Source organism: Phodopus roborovskii, unplaced genomic scaffold (genome assembly GCF_943737965.1).
Source record: "Phodopus roborovskii unplaced genomic scaffold, PHOROB, whole genome shotgun sequence".
Lineage (NCBI taxonomy): Eukaryota > Metazoa > Chordata > Mammalia > Rodentia > Cricetidae > Phodopus > Phodopus roborovskii.
This window is the reverse complement of record NW_026126810.1, coordinates 73,325-94,306: the sequence shown is the minus strand read 5'-3', so window position 1 is coordinate 94,306 and position 20,982 is coordinate 73,325. Positions and strand designations below refer to the sequence as shown.

Below are 20,982 nucleotides of genomic sequence, written 5' to 3'. Positions count from 1 at the left end.
CTTGCCATGTCAAAGAGTACACTTGGTGAGGGCTTCCTTCCTGCATCGCAATTCCTAGTCCCAACAAGGCCCATAAAATGGTTAAGGGGCCCCACGGGTAAGTCTTAGCTTTAGCGGGTTTTGGGTGCGCTGAATTCTCCATGGTGAGGTCGTGGTCAGTTTCTTCTCTCCCGTGGTGTGGTCGGCCTTGACGTGGGAAGTGTGGATTCAGGCTGCGATGCCGTCAACCTTTAGTGCCATCGGGGTAGTCAAGAGGACAGTGTATGGTCCTTTCCACCGGGGTTCCAGGTTCTTAGTCTGGTGTCTGCGTACCCATACAGTGTCTCCTATCTGGTAGGAGTGTGGTACCACCGGCTTATCTAGCTGCTCCCGATAGGCTGCTGCAAGTGGTTTCCAGACTTCTCTCTGGACAGTCTGTAATGCCTGCAAATGAGCTTCCAGAGAATGACTATTAGCAAAATCAGCAATGTTGGAATCCAAGAAATTCATAAATGGGGGCGGGGCCCCATATAATATTTCAAATGGGGTGAGTCCATGTGGGCCCGGCGTGTTTCGGGCCCTGTATAAGGCTAAAGGCAGGAGGAGCACCCAGTCTCTAGAGACAGTTGCAAGCGTTAATTTAGACAAAGTCTCCTTAATTGTTCTATTCATGCACTCTACCTATCCTGAACTTTGGTGTCTGTATGCACAATGTAATTTCCAATCAATGCCCAAAAGCTTAGCCACCAACTGACTTACCTGGGAGACGAAGGTGGGCCCATTGTCAGTACCCAGGATCTGGGGCATCCCATACCTGGGGAAGATTTCTTCCAAGAGTTTCTTGGTCACAGTCTTTGCCATTTCATGTTTTGTGGGGAAAGCTTCTACCCATCCAGAGAAGGTGTCTATGAACACCAGTAGGTATCTGTATCCATATAATCCAGGCTTTACCTCTGTGAAATCGATTTCCCAATGGGTACCGGGATGGTGTCCTCGAACTCGGATCCCTGGTTCGAGCTTAGTCCTGCCTGCATTTACCTGGGCGCAGGCTTTGCATTCATCAGTTACTTTTTGTATGGCCCCGTCTCTATTTAGGAGGTATTGTCACATCTCCTGGCATTCTAGGAGAGTCTTCATCTTTTTGGGGCTCAGATGGGTTAGTTTATGTAAACAGTCTATCAGTTCGTAGGTTTGTCTCATGGGTCTAACGATTGTTCCTTTGAAAATCCAATGTCCCTTTTTGGGGTCATAAGTGGCCCCCATTTTCTTTAGGAGATTTATGTCCTCTTGGCTATATGACAGGGAGCGTCTGAGTCCCTGATTCTCCCCTGGGCACGTCAAAGGAAGGGCTCGGGTGGTGCTGAGGGAGTTTAGAGCAGCCTCCCTTGCAGCTGTGTCTGCTAGTCGGTTCCCTTTTGCCTCCGGGCTATTGCCTCTTTGATGGCCAGGGCAATGCATAATGCTCAATTTCTGAGGCAGAAACAAGGCTTTTAGCAGTGCCAGGATCTCAGCCTTGTTTTTAATTTCTTTTCCTTCTGAAGTTAATAGTCCTTGCCTCTGGTAAATTTCCCCATGTATGTGGGCAGTGGCAAAGGTGTATCGGCTATCTGTATAGACGTTCAGTCTCTTACCTTCTGCCATCTGAAGGGCCTGGGTTAGCACGATGAGCTCAGCTCTCTGGGCTGAGGTGCCTGCAGGAAGGGCTTTTGCCCAGACTACCTCCGTCTCTGTGGTCATGGCTGCTCCCGCCTTCCGCTCCCTGCTCACCAGGATGCTGCTGCCGTCCGTGTACCAGGTGTAGTCTACATCTCGGAGGGGTTAATCCCTCAGGTCTGGTCTGGTCCCGTGCATTTCTGCAAGGATCTGGAGACAGTCATGCAGTTCTGGCTTTCCCAGCAGGGGGAGCAGAGTGGCGGGGTTAAGTGCAACCACTGGACTGAATTGGACTCGGTCCGCATCCAGGAGCATGGCCTGGTAATGAGTCATGCGGGCGTTGGAGAGCCAGCAGTCTGGAGGTTGTCTAATCAAGGCTTCTACTGCATGGGGTGCTAGGATAGTTAAAGGCTGACCCAGAGTTAATTTGCCGGCATCCTTGACAAGGACTGCAATGGCTTCTACCATTCGCAAGCAGGGTGGCCAGCCCGACGCTACTGGATCAAGTTTCTTGGATAAGTAAGCTATTGGACGCTTCCAGGGGCCCAGTTTCTGAGTGTGAGTACTCCTTTAGCATAGCCCTGCCATTTGTCCACAAACAATTTGAAGGGTTTGGTGGTATCAGGGAGGCCCAACGCTGGGGAGGCCAGCAAGGCCTTTGTAATATCCTGGAATGCCTTCTGTTGTTCCTCTCCCCAATTAAACAGAGTCCCTTGTTTGGTGAGAGGGTATAGGGGTGCAGCCATCTCCGCAAACCCTGGAATCCAGAGGCGGCAGAACCCTGCAGTCCCCAGAAACTCCCGCAGCTGGCGGGGATTTTTAGGGGCAGGGATGTCAGTAATAGTCTGTTTACGTGCCTCAGTCAGCCATCTCTGTCCATCCCTTAATTGATAGCCTAGGTAGATGACCTCTTTTTGGCATATTTGGGCCTTCTTTGTGGATGCCTGATATCCTAATTGTCCTAGTGTCTGCAAGAGGGCTTCTGTGCCCTCCCCTGCACTCCTGTTCTGATTCTGCCGCCAGCATCAGACATATTGGAGCAGTAACAGGGCAGGATGCTGCACCCTGAAATCTGCCAGATCTTGATGCAAAGCCTCGTCAAAGAGGGTTGGGCTGTTCTTGAACCCTTGGGGAAGCCTGGTCCAAGTTAATTGGCCTGAGAGCCCAAGATCTGGTTCCTTCCATTCAAAGTCAAACAGAGATTGACTCACAGGATGCAGCTGTAGGCAGAAGAAAGCATCCTTTAAATCAAATACAGTGTACCAAGTGTGGGAAGGTGGCAGTGTGCTCAGTAGAGTATAAGGGTTGGGGACCGTAGGGTATATGTCTTCTACCCTCTTGTTGACCTCTCTTAAATCCTGCACTGGCCGATAATCCCCAGTACCAGGTTTCTTTACCAGCAGTAGGGGAGTATTCCAGGTTGAGCGACAGGGGGTGAGGATGCCCTGGTCCAGCAGCCTCCTTATATGAGGTTTTATTCCCTGATATGCCTCATAAGACATGGGGTATTGCTTAATGGAGACGGGGGCAGCTGTAGCCTTTAGTTGTATTATGAGCGGAGGATGTCGCAGTGCTAATCGCATTCCCCCAGTCTCGGCCCATGCCAGTGGGAATTTATCAAGCCAAGGAGTCATGTCAGGTCCCTGGGGTCTTTGAGTTTCATAAAGTCTATATTCATCTTCCAGATGCAGTGTGAGAATCTGGAGGGGGGCCCCTTTGGGGCCCATTATGTTAGCCCCTCTATCTTCAAAGTGAATTTGAGCCTTTAATTTAGTGAGGAGGTCTCTTCCTAATAGTGGATAAGGGCAATCCGGGACATGCAGAAAAGAATGTGTCACCTTACCAGTAGCCAGCTGTACTTTTCGATCCGTCGTCCATCGGTATCTCTTACCACCTGTAGCTCCTTGGACCCAGGCCGATCAGAAACTGAGTGGTCCCAAAGTATGGGTTAGGACTGAGTGCTGGGCTCTGGTATCTACTAGGAAGGTGACTGGTTGCCCCCCAACATTGAGAGTTATCCTGGGCTGGGGGGGGGCTCCTGGCCTCGACTGTCCTAATCCTCCAGGGTCAGAAGGGAGGTCGGGGGCCTGGGCTTCTTCGGCCCCCTGGGTCGCTTTGGACAGTCCTTTACCCAGTGTCCCCATTCCTTGCAATAGACACATTGGACATTCTCCACTCGGGGTCCCTTCCAGTCTCCCCCTGTCTTAAGTCCTTTTCTATCCTGACCTGAAACGACGGTGGCCAGCAGTTTGCTAAATTCTTTGTTCCGTTTCCGTTCCCTAGCATTCTCTCTCTCCTCAGCTCCCTTTCTAAATCTCTCCTCTCTCTGTTCTGACTCCTTACACGGCTGTTCCTCTCTTTCCTCAATTGTCTCTCTCTTATTAAAGATGCATTCTGCTTCTTTTAATAAATCCTGTAGGGAGCTTTCCTTGAGGTTATCAAGCCTCTCTAATTTTTTTTCTGATATCAGGAGCTGATTGCCAAATAAAAGTCATAGAGACATTGGTAGCCTGTCCTGGATCCTCTGGATCATAGGGAGTATACATACGATAGGCTTCTTTAAGTCTTTCTAAAAATGCTGACGGAGTTTCCTCCGAGCCCTGTATGACCTGCTTTACCTGGGCCAAATTGGTGGGGTGGTGTGCTGCCCGTGGAGACCCGCTATGAGCAACTGGTGATAGAGGCGCAGGTGGTTCCTACCTTCAACCGTAGTGAAATCCCAACCAGGGCGTTCCAAGGGGAAGGCAGCATCAATTTCATTAGGCAATAGCGTGGGGCGGCCATTTTCACCGGGAACGTCTTTCTGAGCCTCGAGGAAGACCCGCTGTTTCTCTTCAGAGGTCAGCAGGGCCTGCAGCAACTGCTGGCAATCATCCCAGGTGGGTTGATGAGTATCTAGAATGGACTCGATCAAAGAGGTTAGGGTGGTGGGGTCTTTGGAAAAGGAAGGGTTATTATTTTTCCAATTATAGAGGTCAGAGGCCGAAAAGGGCCAATACTGGGGTTGGCCGTTTGGCCATGTCCGGAGTGGGAGAGCGTGAGAAGTGGAATCTGGCGGGGGCTCCCGCCGACCTCTCAGTCGCCCGGCCATCGGCGAAGGGGCAGGCGCTTCCGGGGTCGGGGGTCGCTCGGGAGGCCCCGGACCTGCAGCCGCAGCTTCTCCTTGTTGTTCAGGTCCCGGACCCTGGTATGGGTGAGGTTCATCAGAGAGTAAGTCAATAGTCAATAAGAGGAGAGTCAGGACTGGGCGGTAACACCTCAGTGGGTGCTCTTTTGGACTTCTCCTTGACTGCCTTAGAGCTTCCCAAAGGTTTCCTTGTCACTGTACTCTTTGTGAGGGTGGGATAAAGGGAGGATGTGGTCGGGGTGGTAAGAGGAGGGGGAGGTAAGGAAGGAGTGGTAGGAGTCAGGGAAGGACGTGCGGGGGTTGTGAAAGGCTTAACCCAAGGTGGAGGGTCAGAAGCCAAGGCTTCCCAGGTGACGATGTAGGCAACCTGGTCCGGGTGGCCATGTGGCCCTGGATCCATCACTCTGGCTTTCACCTGTGAAATAGTATCAAGGTTAAATGTTCTGTCTTGCGGCCAGGCAACATTAAAGGTTGGCCACTTGGACTAGCAGAGAGTAATCCATTTCTTCTTTCGGACATCCAATGACTGGTTGTTGGCTGTGTCTTGGATGTCGCCCCAGTGCTGGAGAGTGAGACTTAAGGGGGTTGTTATAGACTGTCCCATCCCTTCAGAGAGGAGGGTGTCAAAGATAATGCCACCAAACAAGAGACAGAGACAAACACAAAACAGATGCGCAGCGCGGCTCCGGCATAAAATCGAAAGCAAAAATACAGACGGAGACTCTGAAGAGGGTCCGGATCCCTCGTCTCCCAGAAGAACCACATGCCCCTCGGAAGAGGGCTGTGCCCCAACGAGTCCCACTCTGGTAGTAGGTTCAGACAGATGAGTCCCAAAAAGTCGGGCCCCAGATACCCCTGGAACGTCTTGCAGGGCTGCAAGAGAGAAGTCCGAGTTCGTCAACTCCTTCTCTATTCAGCCAGAATACTGACTGACTCAGCTGAATCGCACAGAATTCAGATTCGCAGCGCCATAGACGAACAAATGAACAATGAACACGAACGAAGTGCTGGCCAGCTTAACACCCGATGGTGGGTCAGTGGTCCCTGGGTGAGGGTCTCCTATCTCGGACGAGCCCCCAAATGAAAGACCCTCAAGGAGTGTCTTCCCTTGGGAGAGACCCCGTTCCCAAGGATCAGTCGACAGCACTTGTGTGGATGCAATCAGCAAGAGGCTTTATTCAGATACACAGGTACCTGGGGCGACAAGATCTCCTTGAAGACTTGCGCACCGACAGGCTGGGGAAAAGGATTTTTATAGAGACAGGGGAGCAAAAGCACAGGTATAGAAGCGAGATGCATGGTTACAGGGATGCCATTGGTCAATTCAAATGAGGCCAGGGTTATTCTGAGGACAAGTTCCCTTAGTACATAGTAACCAGGTGAATAGCAACCAGATGAATAACAACCAGATGAATAGCAATCAGATGAATGGCTCTATCTAGGGTACACAGGGTGTTTTTCAGGTACTTTCCGTTCCTGGCTGGCACAGATATCCTGTTTGGCAGCCCTGGCTTGCTGACCCTGTCCTGAACCCGGGGCTACGTTGCACAAAGGTTCCTTCATAATGGTGCTGCAGCAGCTAAGCTAAGCTAATACAATATGATTGGCAGGGGTCTTTCAGGGAAAGGAATTATGCTGACGTCCTCTGCCACCTAAGGCAGGTGTTAGTTTACATTTGAAAAAAGGGGGGGGACCTGTAGGGCCCTGCATGGACCCCTGAGGTGCCTTGAGCTAGCCTGAAGCTGTTGGCAGGAACTCCTTGCCCCAAGGCTTTTTTGGTACTCTTACCATTTTTTGATGACACACACCTCCTGACACACACCTCCTGACAATACACACCTATTAGGGAGGAGCCAAACCTAAAATTCCTGTAATTTTTCCACTATGATTTAAGTCAGTATTTAAGACCATTCTTTCCCCTCAATAAACTTCATCTGACATTTGGTATTCCAACATTGCCATTGAATGAATGACACACTGTCTTTTTTTTTTTTTAATTTCAATCTTTAGGCCTTTACCCAATTCATGGAAGCGATGGTAGTGCAGACACTACAAAAAGTAAGTTGGTGTTGAGTACAAAGACTTTTCTACACAAAGACTCCTGATTGAAATGCTTTCCACAAGTGCAGCCCATAGACTGAACTATTCATAGGTCAACATCCAGAACTGGGGTGTTGCTAGGACCACATGTGACCTCACAGAATATGGTGACAGGTTCCCAACAAGCTTGCAGGAGGCCTTGCCAAACTGTCTACTATGACCTCCCTAGTTTCAGGTAGCATCCTCTCATTCACAATGCTGTGGCTTCTGCACTCTTCCATGCTCAGAATTCTTCACAGCAACAATCAGCACAGAAGTCAGTCCAATGGCGCCTGTTCTGCTATAAAACCAAGCCTGTACCATGTCTCTAGGGAGTGTTCTGAAAAGCCTATGACTTGGATGGTGGCACTGATGCCACTGATTGGCTAGTGAAGCATCAGTGACAAGAGCACTTCCTCTAAGGTTAGAGTGTTCTTAAAGTCAAAGCACAGGGGTCACTGACACTGGCTTCTACTGCAGACCTACACTTTTAGAGATCTGCAGAGACATTATTCTATCTATCTATTTATTTATTTGTTTGTTTGTTTATTTATTTATTTATTTATTTTTGCTGTTCTGAGACAGGTTTCCCTGTGAGAAACCTGCTGTCCTTGAACTATCTCTATAAACCAGGCTAGACTATCGCATCCCAATTATTATAATTATTGTGATTACTGTTGTTGTTTTCAGTAGATTTTTCTCTTTAATTGAATTATTTATTTATTTTTGGTTTTTATACACAGTTTTCCACAATGCCCTGGTCCTTAGTCTGTAAACCTGGCTGGCCTTGAAGTCACAGAGATCTGTCTGCCTCTACCTCCTGAGTGCTGGGATCAAAGGCATGGGGCACCACCACCTGGTGCATAAGGATTTTTAATGTCACTTACTTGTCTGCAATGATGACTCAGCTCTTTTCCTGCAGTGCACAGGTTCATTCTCTCCTTTGTCCTCCACATAAAATAAAGAGCTTGCAGAGATGATTATATAATGCACACTGGAATGATTCTCTTACTTAACAGATAGAAATGTGCTCAAGAATATTAAAAACTAAAGAGAGATTTAGAACACCAAAAGAAGATATTTAATCTGTGGCTTCTTGCTTAGGTTAGGAGAAGCCATGGTACATTTTACCTGGTTGTCACAGGCCCTTCAGACAAACATTAGAGAAATGCAGGAACCATAGCACAAACAAGACGATAAATCTTTCTCTTGCCAGAAGACTGGATGATAGGTCCATTGCATTGGGAATTTATTCCTGAAATTCAGCACAAATTCTTGAGAAATTAATAATAATAAAAATTGTTGTCTCCATGGTTAGTTGAATACTTGGAGAGAATGGGGCTGGGAAGAAAGCCTCTATGAGAACTATGGTGAGCCAGCACAGCTTCCTCAGTGGGCAGATGAGAAAACATCTGCATTATTCAGTGTTCTCTACTTGAACAAGACTGGGTTCATATTTCTAGAGAAATGCAGCCTTCACCCAGCCTTCTGATTGGATAAACACGTATTTTCTTCTTTGAGATCTGGTTTTTGTATTTCTACCCTGTGAGTCTGAAGTCCAAGTGAGAACCATGCAACAACTACCTTTAGTTCATGGGATTTCAGTGTGAAACTACAGAATAAATATCTCCTGTTGTGTCCTGGAATCCTCTTAATTTGGGACAGGGAATAATCACGTCAACAACATTGCTTACTGTCCTGTGCAAGCTAGCTAGCCACATTGTATCCAGAAGGAAGAAAAGAGTACAGGAAGATAGCAGGGTTTGCTTTTGGAGTCTGGGACAAGTGCTATATAAATGCATATCTCTGCTGATCTAGAAAATATATTTGTCTGGGGTGGAATACAGTGTCAGGAAACATTGTACTGTGTCATTAAGGACTGTGTAACCTTTGTCACTCAGGCGTCAATATCCCTTCAGGTAACCTGTCATTATGAATATTTATAGGGCATATTTGTGTTTGTATGGCTTTTTTTTTTGAGACAGGGTTTCTCAGTAGCTTTGGAGCTGAAAGGCCCACAGAGCACATATACACTCATGCCCAAACTCAGGCCCCCCGAAATCACTCATGAGAAGTGGTCTTGATGCAAAAGCATGAGGTCTGTTATATTTCAAGAGCATTGGGGTCCGCAGCCATATTCCACGAGGCAGTAGAGGACTGGGGGAACCTTGTGTACACGATTGAGACAGCTTTTATAGGGTTACAACAAAGCCCACACATCCTAAACCAATCATCTCATAGCATCCAGTGCAGACCAATCAATTTGAACTATCCAGGACTGTGCTTAACCCAGGAAGTGGGTGGTGTGACAAGACTCATTTCCTGTGTTCACTCACTCACAGGTGATGTCTTAAACATCCCTGTCATAAACAGTTAAGAATGTGACCTTTTGCCTACTCCTGGGGTCAGTGGAGACTTAGGCTAAATTTTTCCATCCTTACAGAGCCTGCCCTAGAAGTAACTCTGTAGACCATGGTGGCCTCAATCTCACAGAGATACACCTTCCTCTGCCTCTCCAGTCCTGGGATTAAAGGTGTGTGTCTCCAACTGGTACAGGCCCCATCTGGGTGCCAGTTTCACGTTTGTCTCTGAAGAGAAGGTGGTACAATGTTTTGTTTCTGCTGTGATTAAATTACTGCCACAGGGAGTTGACTGGATATATTGGAAGAGCTGCTAACCATGACATGGTGAATGAGGGGCTGCTGTTCCCAGTTGGGGAGGGGCAGATCCTGACATTCCTGACCAATTTGAATCTGAATGGGAAACTGCAGACAGTTTCACTCTCCTGTGATATATCACAAGGTCCTTGCAATTTGCTGTGCCAAGCTGTAGGCCTCTGAATCACTTTGCTCTGTGGGATGAATGTGCTCAGAGCATTGGGAGCAGGGAACTGTGCGTAGAAACATGTCTCTACTCAACATCAATCTGTTTCAGTTGCATCCATGGAAAGGTTGCCAACCTTGGAGAGGCCTCATTTCTCTAGTATCTGCAAGACATTTAGCACTTTGCATTTTGCATTTATTTGTTGACATGCATTACTGTGGCTGTTGTAAAAGGCTTCCCTTTTGTTCAGTGTACTCTACTTACATGCCATGATGTAGATGAATAAAATTGTTTGCATAAATGATTTACTAAATGGTGGAAATAAATAGTAAGTCTCACAAGGTAGATTTTAGCTTACAGACGACTGCCTCTAAGACACTCCAAAGACAATTGTATAATAACCAGTTCTGCTAGAAATCAGGATGTTAGAATACACATTTATTTAAGAGGATTGTCCAGACATTTGGGTCCAAACTGTTACCAATGAGCCACCATTGACTTATAATCTGTTATTATGCCCATTGATCTATGAAAAACAGGCCTCTAACAAGGTGCTCAAGGAGGCATTACACTGTCAAAAGCAACCTTAAAGCCATTTGTGCCATGAAGTTACAGTGTTCTTCTTGAGACAAGCATTGTTATTCCAGGTGGGCAATAGGACACCAGGTGAAAACTATTTGAGAATCAAATCATTGTCATGTTAAGGACTTGCCCTATCATGCAGTTCATCACATGGCTTTCATTTAGGCACTCAGTCATGGAGGAGGAACATTTTGGGAGGCTTCCCTAAGGGCCTAATATATTGACAAAAAAAAAAAAAAAAAAACAGAGCTTTCTCTAAAACCAGGAGTGTGCTTGGTAGAGCTGGTAATGGTCTGCAGTCACAGCTTTCATAGAGGGTTTGCTTCAAATGCTGAGAACCTAAGCTTTCCAACCATGTAGAGCTGTCATTATTGATGGAAATGCCATCTTGGGCTTAGTCAGTAATGTTCTTGAGATACCCTGTGTTCCTCTTGTATAGTGTTATTCGATTATCTGCCTCCAGAATTTGTCCCATGGTCTGATGCTTCCTGCTACTTCATAGAAGTTCCCTATTTTCTTCCATTCCTCCCACCCCCCCCCTTGGAGTAGTATACAAGGTACTATTCTGAAGAAGCTTAAATCCCTGCACTCTGAAGGCAGAGGTTGGCAGATCATAATGAGTTCAAGACCAGGTCAATGGTGTATTTAAGAAATCACTTTAGGATGTTTCCTCCCATATATCTCAGTGCCTACAACTACAAGTTCCCTGTCTCTCTTTAATTTGTTCAAAGTGTAACTTGGACCATGGACCCAAAAGACATTTAAGGAAGATTGTGTATGTGGAATGCGAATGTATCTAATCTGGGTCTACTTTGAGCATTAGCTAGAGATGTACTCATGCCATCATTAAAGAGATTTTTCTTTATTAATCTCCCAAGTGTGTGAAGGGATTTCTCCCTAGGAAGGGAGAACAGCTGCATTTTCATCCTGATAGAAAATAATGTTGCTGAGGCAAACTCTCCATGTTGAATCAATTGGCTTTGACTCAAGTCTGTTACTCTCCAAAGCAATGAACATCTGTGCTATATATTACATCTCCAAAATTCTTAAGTAACTATTCCACATAAGAGATTTAAAATTTTCCACTTTTCCTCATGAAGTCGTACACAATGTGGTCATAGGAAAACAATTCACATGTAGAGCATTTTTTTTCTGCCTCCAGGCAAGAGTAGGAGGCATGGTTTATTGTGTACACTGTAGGAAAAATTGAGAAAAAATTCAGGTGATTTAGTAAGCTTTATGAGAAAGGACCAGACTGTGATAGGGGTAGTGATTCTGTAATTTCTCAGCAAGTTTTCATCCCTGTCATGTGTATGAATACAGATAATTTTGGGTGCACAGATTTGGAAGGTTATTTTGAGGCAATTAATATTTAATTGGTAATGAGGAAACTGTCATGTGTCCAATCCTGCTTGACACAGTTATGTCAGGTCAGAGGTTTGAGAAACAGATCATTGACTTTAAATGTATGTGTCAGGTAACAGTTCTCATACAACATCTACATATGGGCATCATCAATCTATCTATTTGTTTCTTTGAGACACACTCTCTGTAGTTTTGGAGCTGGTCCTGGAGAAATCCCCTTGCATGTGCGCACAGGCTTATTTATGCCAACCACCAGCCGGATGCCAGTGCCATCTTGTAATGGAGAATGTAGGGATGGCTCCCTACATCTCCCCCTTTTTTCTTATTTAATGATAAGGCTTTATATTTTCACAAGCAAATAGGTCACCTATATGTTGAAGGATAGAGGCAGAGGTCGTACCTTCCCAAATAAACATTAAGACCATGTATAAGAGTCGCCATCAGGCTGTTAGCTTGACCTGAGGCGCTCTCGACCTGTCCTCTACCGTTTTTCTGGGAAAGTGGAACTAGGGCAGGCAACCCTTATGCAGGACAACGTGCCTCCCAGAGAGGCCTGCCTATTGAGCAACTCTCTGTGCGATGCCTTGCCCAACATCCCTCATGGGCTGCTCAAGCCAGACACTCTACCCTGTGCAATGAGCCTAGGCTCCGGGTGTGCAAGAGCTTTCCGGCCGGTGGCCTATTGCTTAAGCATATACAGCCAAACATCAGCTGACGTTCCACTATCAAGTGCGGCAAGTGCCTGGGCGATAACCACCTTATCTCTTTTTGCCTGATTCCTGAGTTTTGCAAACCAGCCAAAGAAGCAACAGCAGACCACAGCAGATGGCTGCAAAGAATAACCCCACCCCCACCCATTTCTTAAAATAGGAAACAGCCAAGGCAATCCAAGATGATAGGCCCTCCGTCAGGGACAGATCGAGGCGGGTGGAATTAATCTGGATAATAGCGGTCCTCAATTCTCGGAGGGTCTGTTCAAATTCTGTGGTCCAATTCTGTAACATGAACTGAGAAAGACTCTTAGACAAATTAGCTGCTTTGGTAAAATTTTCATATTGAATGGAGGAGACACATAAACCAGGGAGCTTCTGCTCACAGCCCAATTGGGCCAATTGCCATAATATGTACTAAATCTATACATTGGTTCACCAACATCAAGCCCCCCTGAAATTGAGTATTGGCTGAAGTCTGTTTATCCAGAGCCTCCGAAACTGTCCTTAGGTAAAATGGCTAGACCCAGCTCCCTATTGGTGGGGAAAGACCTGAGCATTATACATCACCGGCGTTGGAAGTGGGAACGTTGACATGATTCCCCAACGAGGCTCCCCTTGGACAGCTGGGATGCTGAGTATCATCAGTGACATCAGGGGGAGCAGTCGGCTCCCCTTTTTCTTGTCCTCGGGTCTCTACATCTTTCTACTCCAGGACCATCCGAGTGAGTCTTTCTGGGACCCAGAAAGGATTTTCTTCATTCTGTGGGAAAACACAAACAGATCCCCTGGATCTTATTAGAATAGGATCTGGGCCTTTCCATTCATTGGTTAACACATCTTTCCATTTTACCAGTTTCTTAGGTCGACATGGGTCTGAGCAATGTCGCTCTGCCGCAGACCGACCATGTTCATCCATGTTTAAAAATTCATGGTGAAAAGTGCCATTGCTATAGCTAACCGTGGCATGGGGGGCAACCCCCCCCCTTTTTGCTTATTCCCCCTTTTTGCTTAAGGAGATATGATTTGAGTGTGCGATGTGCACGCTCAATAATGTCTTGTCCTTGAGGATTATATGGCAAGCCCGTGACATGTGTGACTTGCATTTGTGCACAAAACTGTCTGAATTTTTGAGAAGTATAGGCAGGCCCATTGTCAGTTTTTAAACATTTAGGCTTACCCCAGGCACTCCATGCCTCAAGACAGTGTTGAATCACGTGGGAGGTTTTCTCCCCAGTGAGTGGTGTGGCATGGAGAACGCCAGAGCAGGTGTCTATTGATACATGCACATATTGTAACTTTCCAAAGGATGAGACATGGGTCACATCCATCTGCCAAACCTGTAAGGGCTGAATGCCGCGAGGATTAATTCCAAAATGGGGTGCAGGCAGAAACTGACAACAGTGTTGACAATTGACAACAATCTCATGAGCCTCCTTCCTAGTGATGGAAAAATAGCATTGCAGGGTTTCAGAAGTCACATGAAAATTCTTGTGAAATTCGGTGGCAGCCTCTAGTGGCGGGGCTAGAATCATGGCAACCAATCTAGTTGCTTTGTCAGCCAAATCATTACCTAAGGCCATGGGTCCTGGTAGCCCGGAATGTGCCCTTATGTGAGTAATAAAGAAGGGCTGCCCTCTAGCAAGCAGACAATTTTGGATGTCCAGAAACATGATTGCAACCTTGCTGGTCATTTTTATAATGCCAGCAGTTTCTAACAATTTTACAGCGTTAACTACATAAGATGAATCTGACACGATGTTCAATGGACCCTGAAACCTTTGTAGTACTTCTAAAACTACCATGCATTCCACCACTTGAGGCGATGTTTCCTGAAATTGTTTGGAGTATATTTTGCCCTCCACCACAAAAGCTCCCAATCCTGTCTTAGACCCATCAGTATACACCACCAGTCCATTTTTAATAGGATGACTTGAGGTAATTTTTGGAAAAATCATAGGCTGGTTAAGGGCAAATTGTAAAAGTGGATGTTTAGGATAATGATTGTCTATCTTTCCAACAAAGGTTGTGACCAAAATAGCCCAATCATTTGAAGTAGCGGCAAGGGTGGCAAGCTGTACAGCATTATAGGGTACAATCAGCAAATTAGGTTCAATGCCGAAGTGCATGAGGGAGGCCTTTAATCCTCTCATGGCCAGTTGGGCCACCGCTTCTGGGTACCAATCAATAACTTTCATGGGAGAAGCATTAGGGTGTATCCATAATAAAGGACCTTGTTGCCATAATACTGTGGTCGGAAGCACTTTTGTCCTGAACACGCATAGAATAATCGGTTTATTTTCCTATATGCGTGACAATTGAGCCATCTTTATGGCTGCTTCCACCTTTAGTAAAGCCTGTCTTGCGGCGGGAGTCAATTCTCTTGGGGATGCAATGTGGCCATCTCCCTCCAACACATCAAACAAAGGCTTAAGCTCGGCGGAGGGAATTTTTAGAAAAGGTCTGAGCCAATTTATGTCCCCCAATAACTTTTGAAAATCATTAAGAGTATGTAGATAATCCTTTCTGATTTCTAATCTCTGTGGTACAATCTTATCTGGAAAGATCTTGGAGCCTAAAAAATGTCCAGTATCCGAGATTTGTACTTTATCTGTGGCTATATATAGGCCTCTCTTCTCCAATGCTTGCAACAATACAGGATATGCCAGTTTTAAAAGATCAAAATCTTTATGACATAGCAAGATGTCATCCATATAATGCAACAGCATCAGAGAAGGGAATTGTCTTTTAACTGGGACAAGGCTTCATACACATACAGCTGACCGATGGTTGGACTGTTTGCCATGCCTTGTGGTAAGACCTTCCACTGAAACCTCTTTTCCGGTTCAGCATGATTTATAGATGGTAAAGTAAAGGCAAATCTGGGTCTGCCATGCTCATGTAAAGGTATGGAAAAAAAACGATCCTTAATATCCACAATCAATAGCGGCCAAAATTTGGGAAGTGTGGTAAGCACCGGTAGACCGCGTTGTATGGGGCCAAAAAGCTGCATTTGCTCATTAATAGCGCGTAAATCATGAAGCAAGCGCCATTTTCCAGATTTCTTTTTTATTACAAAAATTGGAGTATTCCATGGTAAGGTGGAGGCCTCAATATGGCCTAATTTTAATTGCTCCTCTATAAGCTGATTCACCGCTTGTAATTTTTCAGAGGTAAGCGGCCACTGAGGAACCCATACCGGATCCTCCGTTTTCCAAGGTATGGGTCGTGCTGCCTCAGTGGCGCCTAGGAAAAACCCAGACCCTGTCTATTTCTATTGGGGTTAGGAGCAATGGGCTCAAGGCGCCCCTGTTCATAGCGACCCAAACCATTGCCCTGCCGATATCCCATCTTGCCCATGATCCCCTGAGTCTGTGGTGAATATTCGTTTGTCAGCATCAGTCCCGTCCCGTGTCTTGCATGACATCTCGTCCCCATAGATTCACAGGCATCGGTAATACATAAGGAGTAAATTGCCCTTTTTGACCCTCCTGGGTTCTCCAGCTAAGGGGTGCGGCACTGATAGTGGGGCAGGACTTATAGCCAAGACCCTGTAAAGAGTGTGACGATTCCACCATTGGCCATGTCTTCAGCCACCAGTAGGTGGAGATAATGCTCTTATCAGACCCCGTGTCCAAAACGCCTTCAATTTTCTTTTCATTTATCCAAAGTGTAGTTTTTGGCCTACTATTTAAAGACATGACCAAATAGACAGAGTCTGTTCCTGAGGATCCCATTTGTTTTGGGACACCATCAATGGGCCCATGTTGGTTATCATCAGGTAGGAGCAGCAATTGTGCAATCCTGTCTCCCTGACTGATGGAGAAAACCCCAGTAGGGCTTGAGCATAGTGCCTGTATCTCGGGGGTGTGGTCATCATCCACAATTCCTGGATGTACTATGAGCCCCCGTGCTATAAGGGAGCCTCGCCCAAGGATCAATCCCATAGTGCCTGAAGGCAGAATAATTGATTCTAAAGGCACGGGCTGAATACCCATTTGGGGCATTAGTAAGATTGAGGAGGTGGCACGCAGGACCATTCTGATGGGTCTGCTTGGCCGCACTCCTGGTTCCCTTCTAGAGATTTGACAAATCGTTTCCCATATCTTCGAGGGCCCTGGGACCAAGGGCCCATCTGCCCGTTTTTTGACACCTCAAGGGTCGGAGCCTCTGTCGGAGGGAGGAGTCTCCCTTTAATGTCTCTAACAGATCTGCATTGCTCCGCCCGATGGTAGCCTTTGTCACATCGGGTGCAGAGGCTCGCCCTAGGGGCATTGGACATTTTACAGTCCTTTTTTATGTGCCCTGGTTTTCCACATCCAAAACATGTCTTACCGGGAGGTTTTTTGTTCTGCCTTTGCGCCTGGATAATTGCCGCCGCTAAACCTGTATTGCTCAGAGGCCCCCCCTATCTCCCTACATACCCTAAGCCAATCCTGTAGCCTCTTATTTTTTCGAGGTGCTATAGCGGTGTGGCAATCTTGGGTAGCTTGTTCAAAAATCAATTGTTCTAGCAGGGGCATGACTTATTCAGTATCCCCGAAAATGCGTTCTGCTGCTTCTGTCATCCTGGCTACAAAGTCTGAGAAAGGTTACTGGGGGCCCTGCTTGATCTTAGTAAGCTGACCACTACCCTCCCCTTTACGGGAGAGCGACTTCCAGGCCTTAATGGCTGTAGCTGAAATTTGTGCATAAGCTCCCCAATGATAATTCATTTGATTATTAACATGAGGGCCCTGCCCAGTGAGTAATTCAAAAGTCCAGGCTTGCTGCTCCGGAGTTACTGCAGCAGCATTAGCTCTTGCCTGTGTTTGGGCCGCCTCATGCCAGAGGGCCCTCCATTCCATATATTGGCCCATGCTGACCAAAGCTGCTTTTGCAATCGTCTCCCAATCTGCTGGAGTCAAATGATACAGGGCCAATCTTTCTAGTTGAACTATGGTAAAATTTGCTGTAACTCCATATTTTCTGACTGACTCCACCAATTCCTTTATTTGATTATAATCCACTGGGGCGGCCACTCTCCCTCCGTCCGCATTCTCGAAAACTGGAAATGTGAGGTGTAACGAAGCCAGCTTTCTTCTGACCCCTGACGGGATTAAGGAGAAGCCTTCTCTACGGGATCCTCGGGTCCCTCGGTTGTCAAGCTCATATGGAGGTGGAGGAGCAGAAGGCAATAAAGCAGAAGGCTTCTCGTCCCCTTTCTTAATAGTAATAGGAAAGCCAAAATCATTATCGGGGTGGTACCTTTCCCCTTCATATCTGGCGGCCTCTTCCTCCAAGTCCGCCCCCTCTTCCGTGTCCAAGACATCAGACTCTTCGGACTCAGAGGGGCCTTCAATACCTGGGGCCTCCAGATATAACTTAGGATAGAGGCCGCTTGAGCTCTCCCTTTTCTTTAGGTCTTTCTTTTTAGACCTCCTATGGGATTTCTTTGGTTTCTCCTCATGACTATCTTTTCCAGAGGGTCCTTTTTCACTTTTAGTTTCCTTTTGCGCGCACCCATCCTCTCACTTTGTTCAGCTTCTGATAGATTATCCTGAAACTCGGTTAAAATCCCTTGTCCCTCCGCAATAGCAGACTTACAATCCTCATCCTCTAAACAATTTTCTATCATTGTCCAGATGGCCATAGCGCTAGGCCCAAGTTCTCCATTGGCCCAAGCATGCTCAAGATTCCTTCCTAACTTCCTCCATGAGGCCAATGAGAGAGAGCCCGAGACCGCGAACCAGGGAGCTACACTGTCTACATCCTTGACAAATCGCTGTAGGAGTCGGTGAGATAGCTTCAGATCCCGCTGTGTAAGGATTGATTGCAGTGCTGTAACAGTGGAATGCGAAGAGCCCATGGCTGTGCAACGGATGCCCACGGCTTATCTACATCCGTCTTACAAGCGTTGGCACCACGCAAAACCAAAAGTGGATCTGGAGCGCCTCGCTTTTTTATTTACAAAAGACTTAAGAGGCGCAGTGTACCACGGCTTATCTACGTCCGACTTAAGTACAGAAATCTCCTTAGCAGCGGCCTCGATGGTAACAAAAGAGGATCAACAGAAAGAGAATGAAAGCGATACTAAAGCAAAGATGTTATGAGGATCAGTCATACCTTACTGAACTTACCTCCTCGCAGTTCTGAATCCTCCCAACTCGAAAGTTGGGGGTTTCGATGGTGCTGACGATGGATTGGTCGAGTTCCCGGGTTTCGGCACCAGTTGTCCCGCGCTACCATCTCGCCAGCAAGAAAGACGCGGCACACAGATAGGATACTTCTGCGATAATAGCTTTAATGCTTCTTGAGAGGCAGAGCATAAGCTTACACCAACTGTAGAGCAAAGGCCCCGAGAGCAAAACACTCACCCTTATATAGAAACTCAGCCTCGCTTAGGACGTGTCACTCCCTGACTGGTTGCTCACTCATCAGGCCGAATGACGCCACAGGAGAGGCACAGGAGAAATCCCCTTGCACGAGCGCACAGGCTTATTTATGCCAACTGTCAGCCGGATGCCAGTGCCATCTTGTAATGGAGAATGTACGGACGGTTCCCTACATCTCCCCCTTTTTTCTTATTTAATGATAAGGCTTTATATTTTCACAAGCAAATAGGTCACCCATATGTTGAAAAATAGAGGCAGAGGTCGTACCTTCCCAAAGAAACATTAAGACCATGTACAAGAGTCGCCATCAGGCTGTTAGCTTGACCCGAGGCGCTCTCGACCAGTCCTCTGCCGTTTTTCTGGGAAAGGGGAACTAGGGCAGGCAACCCTTATGCAGGACAACGTGCCTCCCAGAGAGGCCTGCCTATTGAGCAACTCTCTGTGCTATGCCTTGCTCAACATCCCTCATGGGCTGCTCAAGCCAGACACTCTACCCTGTGCAATGAGCCTAGGCTCCGGGTGTGCAAGAGCTTTCCAGCCGGTGGCCTATTGCTTAAGCATATACAGCCAAACATCAGCTGACGTTCCACTATCAAGTGCGGCAAGTGCCTGGGCGATAACCACCTTATCTCTTTTTGCCTGATTCCTGAGTTTTGCAAACCAGCCAAAGAAGCAACAGCAGACCACAGCAGATGGCTGCAAAGAATAACCCCACCCCCACCCATTTCTTAAAATAGGAAACAGCCAAGGCAATCCAAGATGATAGGCCCTCCGTCAAGGACAGATCGAGGCGGGTGGAATTAATCTGGATAATAGAGGTCCTCAATTCTCGGAGGGTCTGTTCAAATTCTGTGGTCCAATTCTGTAACATGAACTGAGAAAGATTCTTAGACAAATTAGTTGCTTTGGTAAAATTTTCATATTGAATGGAGGAGACACATAAACCAGGGAGCTTCTGCTCACAGCCCAATACTAAATCTACACGTTGGTTCACCAACATCAAGCCCCCCTGAATTTGAGTATTGGCTGAAGTCTGTTTATCCAGAGCCTCCGAAACTGTCCTTAGGCAAAAAGGCTAGACCCAGCTCCCTATTGGTGTCAAAGAATCGGGGAAAGACCTGAGCATTATACATCACCGGCGTTGGAAGTGGGAACGTTGACATGATTCCCCAACGAGGCTCCCCTTGGATAGCTGGGATGCTGAGTATCATCAGTGACATCAGGGGGAGCAGTTGGCTCCCCTTTTTCTTGTCCTCGGGTCTCCACATCTTTCTGGTCCAGGACCATCCGAGTGAGTCTTTCTGGGACCCAGAAAGGATTTTCTTCATTCTGTGGGAAAACACAAACAGATCCCCTGGATCTTATTAGAAGAGGATCCGGGCCTTTCCATTCATTAGTTAACACATCTTTCCATTTTACCAGCTCCTTAGGTCGACATGGGTCTGAGCAATGTCGCTCTGCTGCAGACCGACCATGTTCATCCATGTTTAAAAAATTCATGGTGAAAAGTGCCATTGCTCTAGCCACCCATGGCACGGGGGGCAAACCCATCATTATTCCCCCTTTTTGCTTAAGGAGATATGATTTGAGTGTGCGATGTGCACGCTCAATAATGTCTTGTCCTTGAGGATTATATGGCAAGCCCGTGACATGTGTGACTTGCATTTGTGCACAAAACTGTCTGAATTTTTGAGAAGTATAGGCAGGCCCATTGTCAGTTTTTAAACATTTTGGCTTACCTCAGGCACTCCATGCCTCAAGACAGTGTTGAATCACGTGGGAGGTTTTCTCCCCAGTGAGTGGTGTGGCATGGAGAATGCCAGAGCAGGTGTCTATTGATACATGCACATATTGTAACTTTCCAAAGGATGAGACATGGGTCACATCCATCTGCCAAACCTGTAAGGGCTGAATGCCGCGGGGATTAATTCCAAAATGGGGTGCAGGCAGAAACTGACAACAATGTTGACAATTGACAACAATCTCAAGAGCCTCCTTCCTAGTGATGGAAAAATGGCATCGCAGGGTTTCAGAAGTCACATGAAAATTCTTGTGAAATTCCGTGGCAGCCTCTAGTGGCGGGGCTGGAACCAATGTTTCATCAAAAGGTGAGTTTGCTTTTGGTGACTTCCTTCAGGAAGGTGATAATCCATTTGTTAGAGTAGACTCTGTGATTATTGGATTTCAGTCCATCTCTTTTGAGGCAGCCGCCCAACATTAAATGTGTGATATCTTCTAAAAACCCTGCATACACAATGACAGTTCAGAACTTAAACATGTTCCTACTCTG

General features: G+C 46.7%; 1 protein-coding gene and 1 pseudogene across 1 annotated transcript; both read right to left on the bottom strand.

The window, feature by feature from the left end:
* Positions 1 to 81: 81 nt before the first annotated feature.
* On the bottom strand, positions 82 to 5,524 carry LOC127214606 (uncharacterized). The gene is given in 6 exon segments (XM_051174947.1): positions 82 to 1,231; positions 1,298 to 2,190; positions 2,193 to 3,552; positions 4,251 to 4,816; positions 5,076 to 5,174; positions 5,399 to 5,524. Coding segments are annotated over 6 exon segments (4,194 nt in total).
* A 10,800-nt stretch (positions 5,525 to 16,324) lies between these two features.
* Positions 16,325 to 20,177, bottom strand: LOC127214605 (endogenous retrovirus group K member 6 Gag polyprotein-like; annotated as a pseudogene).
* Positions 20,178 to 20,982: the final 805 nt, after the last annotated feature.